Below are 6273 nucleotides of genomic sequence, written 5' to 3' on the forward strand. Positions count from 1 at the left end.
CACCCTCCTCTCACTTATCTCTCCACCCTTCAGGCTCTCTGCCTTTATTCTTGATGAAGGGCTTTTGCCCGAAACGTCGATTTCGAAGCTCCTTAGATGCTGCCTGAACTGCTGTGCTCTTCCAGCACCACTGATCCAGCAATACCATAACTCAATGGTCTAATGACCTGAAAATTAACTGGTTTCTTCCTCCCTGATGAAGAGCTTACGCTCGAAGCGTCGATTCTCCTGCTCCTCGGATGCTGCCTGACCGGCTGTGCTTTTCCACCGTCGACTCTGATCTCCAGCATCTGCAGTTTTCTTTGTCTCCAGTGAGGCTTTCTAACATTCTTTTTATAATATTTCAGATTCCCAGCATCTGCGGGATTATTTTGGTACAAGCTGATCACTGTTACTGTGTTGGCCCTATATGTTGAGGCTTCATTTTTAGCCCTTGCTGGGGGACAATTGTCCCCTGCTCTTCTTACAGTGTCAACTGGAACTTTTTACACCCCACTGAGGGGCAGAGAGAGAGAGAGAGAGACAGGGTGGCACTCCCTCAGTACGACACTGGAGTGGAGTCTGAAGCCCTTGAATATGTTTAGATCAATGCTGACTAACTCGGTGTGCCTGAATCGAGTGGATATCCAGTCCCTCATGTTCAAACCTGTGGTGGGCTATTCTAAAAGAGTTTGATATTGCAGACATCTGCAGAGGTCAAGATCCGTTCATATTTCTGACAATCCCTGAGTTTTTTTTTCTTTGTTTTTGCAGGTGGTCTCGGTGTGAGATGATAAACTGAGGAAAGTCAGGCTAGTGCGGTGTTCATAGATACAGTGTGGGCTGACAGAGACACAGAGAGAGTCCGGGGCCAGTCACTAAAGAGTTACTCAGCAGATTTCCGCCTCCGAACAGACTCGCTTCAACTTCAGCTCCACCCGCCTGTGATCCCAGAGGAGAGAGGGACAGAGACAGAGAGGAGAGAGGGACAGAGACAGGGAGGAGACAGACAGACACAGAGAGGGAGGTATACACAGTCAGACACAGATACAGGAAGGGAGACAAAAGCAGGGAAGGAGACAGATAGATACGGCGGATGTAAATGTCGGGGAGCAGAAGTGAGACAGAAATAGACAGAGAGAGGTAGATATATTTAGAGAGAAAGACGGGGTGGGAGATAGGGAGAAGAAAGACTGGAATACAGAGAGATAGAGATAATGATGGTGAAATACAGACTCAGACATTGAGTGAGAGACAGAGCGAGGGAGGGAGACAGATCCCTGAGAGGGAGTCACAGTCTCATGCAAATCCTGAGCAGCTAAAGTGCCATCAGCTCCTCCCCAGCATTTCACTCTCCCTCCTCCCTCTTTCCTCCTCCCTCCTCCCTCTTTCCTCCTCCTCTCCTTCCCCCTTTTCCTTTTCCCGTCCCTCCTTCCTTCCCTGTCTCTCCTTCCTTCCCCCCCGCCTCTTCTTGCACTTGCCTTTGCTGTGAGAGTAGTTCAGGGAGCTGACAGTGGCTGGAGCGGTATGGAGAAGACGCTACCTTTCCTATGTGGGATTGTGGAAGGTCAGTGACAGTTCCTGGCAAACGGAATGTCTTGCAGTTTTCCCGTGCTGTATAAACCTGAGAGCTGCAGTGGGAGCTTATTGAGCAGGCCCTATCATCAGCAGCCAACATTGGCACTACCTCCACCGTGTCCTTACACTGAAGCTGTGCCTCTTAAATTAAAATGTGGGACGGAGAGAAAAAGAGAGAGGCCTTTACCCTCTGGCAGCACTTAAGTGCTGTCCAGGAATCCCTAAGAATGAAAGTTTAAACTGGCCACAGCTGGCAAATAGAACTTGGGGGATGCTTTAACATTGGTTAAGAACATTATTGTTGTTTTAAAGTTTTCTTGGCTTAATATTGGCAAGAATCCTAAAGGCAGGGGTAGGGTGTTTGACCTGATGCAGCAGTTTGACAGAGATCATGTGATAAACCTCCAGGAATGCAGCCAGTGAAAGTTGGCAATCCCCATCTGATGAGAGAGAGAGAGAGCGACACCATAGTGCACTGCGTGACAATGGGAATCCTTGGCATTGTTGTATTAATTTGGCAAATTGGTAAACAAGGAAGCCTGTCTGACGGGCCCTTAGTTTACACGTGGAGTCAGTGACCCTTCTAAAGAATGCAGATGATTAATTCGCCAGTGATGTCGACGAGCAGGGTGCAACTGAGATGATTCTTCCCAGGAGCTGTTACAGGACAGGATGGGCTGAATGTCCTCCCCACCAGGAATGTGAAAATCTCCCATCCCTTTTGTGGTCAGAGGGAGGAAAGGCCCCCTTGCCCGCTCCCACCCAGTGTCTCCCCTCCCACGCAGCTAAGACAGTTTTGGCTTAAGGTTTAGTAGAAGCTGAGGCAGAGACAGAGAGCTTGGTGATGCACCCACATCATCACATTGAGCTTGGCGTCTGTTTTTAGAATAGATTCCCCTAGTGTGGAAGCAGGCCCTTTGGCCCAACAAGTCCACACCGACCCTCCGAAGAGCAACCCACCAAGACCCATTCCCCTATATTCACCCCTGACTAATGCACCTAACGCTACGGGCAATTTAGCATTGCCAATTCACCTAACCTGCACATCTTTGTTGCCCGAGGGGGGATTTCAACCCGGGTCCCTGGCGCTGTGAGGCAGCAGTGCTAACCACTGATCCACCGTGCTGCCCTTAAACTAAATAAAATGTTATTCATTGGTGTGAGTGTTGCTGGGAAGACTAGTCATTATTGCCTGCGAGTACTGGCCCTGCCAAAGATTATTGTTTAGTTTTATTCATGGAATGTTGCCATCACATCATTTATTGCCTGTCCCTAGTTGCCCTTGAGAAGGTGGGGGTGAGCTGCCTTCTTGAACCGCTGCAGTCCACCTGCTGTGGGGTGACCCACAATCCCCTTAGGGAGGGAATTCCAGGATTTTGACCCAGTGACAGTAAAGGAACGGCGATATATTTCCAAGTCAGGATGGTGAGTACTTCAGAGGGGAACTTGTAGGTGGTGTTCCCTTGTACCTGCTGTCTTTGTCCATCCAGATGTAAGTAGTCATGGGTTTGGAAGGTGATGTCTGAGGAGCCTTGGTGAAATTCTGCAGTCCTTTGTGTCCCTACCAGTTCCAATTGCGCTGGAGGTCATAATATCCCTGAACAGGTTAATTAAAAATGCTTAGCCTCGGTTAAACATTTATGATGCAATGGTAGTATGCCTACCTGTGTATGAGGATGCCTCACCTACTCCAGAGATGTGTAATATCCTTGTTTGAAATGTGGGTAACCAGGAGAGATAGATCTGAAGCAATTGACCAAAGAACAAGAGTTGTGGTGAGGACAGTGTCTAGGTGCTGAGTGTTAGTGATCTGGACATTGCAGCCTGAAAGGGTGGTAGAAGAGCTTTAGTATGAATTTGGACAAAATACTTGGAAATGTAAAATCTGTAGGTTAATGGGGAAAGAGCTGCAGTGGATTGGTGCGAATTGGTTGATTGTGTCAAAAAGCTACGCTGGGGATCGAATGAACTTTCTTCTAAGATTCACTCTGACTGGTACAGTAGTGGTACTGCACCAGATTCTGGGACTCCCTCTATCTTCCCTAACCTGCCAGAGCAGCTGATCTCAACGGGAGTTGACTCTTGCTACCCTGTAGTGGCTTGAGCACTAGTGACCAAAGAGCTGTTGTTCCATTGGCATCGCTGGCTGGGCCCAGCAATTGTTGACTATCCCTAATTGCCCCTGGAGAACGTAGTGATGAGCTTGAACCTTGAACTTCTGCAATCCATTAAGTAGACATGATATCATTAAGGAAGGATTTCAGAACTTAGTGACACTGAAGGAACAACAATATATTTCCAAGGCAGGATGGTGAGTGGATTGGAGGGGAACTTCCAGGTGGGTGATGTTCCCATATATCCACTGCCCTTGTCCTTCCAAATGGAAGTGGTCATGAGTTTGGAAGGTGCTGTCTAAAGAAATGTAGTGAGTTACTGGAATGTATCCTATAAATCGTGCGTACTGCTGTCACCTTATGTTGGTGGTCAAGGGAGTGAATATTGAAGATGGTAGATAGCATTGATGGTAAGTCAAACAGTCAAGGATGTCATCAAACTTCTTGAGTGTTGTTGGAGCTGCACCCATCCAGGCAAGTGGGGAGTATTCCATCACACTCCTGACTTGTGCCTTTGCAAATGATGGACGGGCTTTGGGGAGTCAGGAGGTGAGTTACTTGCTGCAGTATTCCTAGTTTTTGACCTGTTCTTGTAGCCATTGTATTTCTATGGTGAGTCCAATTCAGCTTCTGGTCAATGGTAAACCCCAGGAGTTTGGTAGTATCGATGTATTTGAAGGGAATTTAGACAAGCATTTGATGGAGAAGGCAATAAAAATGGTGTATGATAATCGATTCAGTTGCAGAAAAAGTGGGAGAAAGCTCAACCAGAGAAATAAGACCCACACGGCCTGTTTATCTGCTATTTATCCGATATCATTCCGTGAAAAATAAACACACCGGCCTCTTTAACTGGATCATTTTCCTCCACCTTGCTCCATTTAACCCAGTTGGAACATTTTGCCATTGTTGTCTTTCTCCTGTATTTACCTTGCTTCCCCTTAAATGCAGGTTAACAAATACATTTTCACAAGTTTCTCTTCTGAGATTTAAACTCACAAGGTGGGTCTGCCCAGTACAATAACCGCTAGACTAGCTGTGCCTCTAACTCTTTGTTGTCACTGGGAAATGTTAACCAGTTCTTATCTCTGTCTCTGTGTAGGTTTCTATGGCAGGCCATGGTCCATGGAGCAGAGGATGGTGCTGTTCAAGTGGTAATGTAGACAGAATTTAGACTGCTGACATTACACACTCTAGGATTTGTTAATCCCTGACCATAACTTTGCTTTTACCCCAGTGTTCAATCAACATTGTTCTCCAGTTACAATGACTGTGTTAATGTAGCCCAAGGGGGGCAGGAGCCTTTAAATAATGTGAGTAGATGGTGTAGTCAGCTGCTCATGGGAAGTAGAGTGGGTTCCCACTGTGTGATGATCCAGTGGACTTCTGCTACAGGCTCTGAACTGGAACACGTCTCCTTGTTTGATACCTGGTGTGTTAAAGGAAACCGAGCTGGCAATCACTCAGTTCTTGTTGCTGTGTGGATAACTGCTGTGAAATGGAGGACCCATTGTTGTGTTGACAACTGTGAGTCCTGTCACATACACAGCAAGATCCACAAGGCACCGTGAGGTGAAAGAGATACTTGTATTTATTGATCACCATTCTGCTCAAAGAACATACGGTCACTGATTCTTTAAAAATTAATTTATGGGACGTGGACTTTGCTGGCTAGGCTGAGTCGGCTGTTATTGCCCATCCCTAGTTGCCCTGGAGAAAGTTGTGGTGAGCTGCCTTCAGTTTAGCAATCTCCACAATGCCCTTTGGAAGTGAATTCCAGGATTTTTATGCAGCGACAGTGAAGGGACAGCGATATATTTCCAAGTCGGGATGGTGAATGGCATGGAGGAGAATGGGCAGGTGGCAATGCTCCCTCTCATGCCCAAGCGGCAGATGGCTCCTCGATTTAAAATCTTACCTGAAAGATGGCACCTCCAACAGTGTAGCACTCCTTCAGTCCTGCATGGCTGTGCCAACTTGATCCCAGTGCTCAACTCCTGGAATGAGACTCGAACCCAAAACCTTTTGGTGCAGAGGCATGTGTGCCACCCACTGATTGACAGCTGAGAGAGGAATGTTATGGGGTCTTTCGGGTGTTGTTTTCAAGTGATGAATATTGGACAAGACATGGGGGGGCCATTTTCTTGAAATAGTACCAAGAGATCTTCAGGATCCACCTTAGTGGCTCTCGTGTTGAAGCTCAATACAATGCTAACTGTTTGACTTGGAGGCAACCATTTTATTCACTAAATTTGGAGGAGCAGGTGGGCTATGGGTTATCTCGTCACTGGTAGGCAGCTGAGTCGGGTAAGCAAGTGGATGTGGAAACAACCTCCCCCTGAATGGTTTTGAAATCCTCACCATTTCCACAGTTCTGTCGGTGCAAGGCTCCTGGTATGAGATGGACTGACTTTTGACTGAACCTTTTTCTGATGGTTTTGTTGACTTTGCTAGACGCTGTGTCAATGTGATGCAAAACTAAATGTGGGTGGCACGGTGGCACAGTGGTTAGCACTGCTGCCTCACAGCGCCAGAGACCCGGGTTCATTTCCCGCCTCAGGCGACTGACTGTGTGGAGTTTGCACGTTCTCCCCGTGTCTGC

The 6273-nt window shown here is 47.3% G+C and overlaps 1 protein-coding gene across 4 annotated transcripts in view; it reads left to right on the forward strand.

The window, feature by feature from the left end:
• Positions 1 to 624: 624 nt before the first annotated feature.
• si:dkey-183c6.8 (protein O-GlcNAcase) overlaps positions 625 to 6273 on the forward strand; it is an 82392-nt gene continuing 76743 nt past the window's right edge. For 2 of the 4 annotated variants that reach the window (XM_043692151.1, XM_043692241.1), the window contains exons 1-2: positions 633 to 1546; positions 4774 to 4825. In XM_043692151.1, the coding sequence (XP_043548086.1) occupies positions 1507 to 1546; positions 4774 to 4825 (92 nt within the window). In that variant the 5' untranslated portion in view covers positions 633 to 1506. Of the gene's footprint in view, positions 1547 to 4773; positions 4826 to 6273 lie in introns of all 4 variants that reach the window. The other 2 variants (XM_043692605.1, XM_043692331.1) reach the window with 2 other exon arrangements.

Source organism: Chiloscyllium plagiosum, chromosome 1 (genome assembly GCF_004010195.1).
Source record: "Chiloscyllium plagiosum isolate BGI_BamShark_2017 chromosome 1, ASM401019v2, whole genome shotgun sequence".
In the NCBI taxonomy this organism is placed as follows: Eukaryota; Metazoa; Chordata; class Chondrichthyes; order Orectolobiformes; family Hemiscylliidae; genus Chiloscyllium; species Chiloscyllium plagiosum.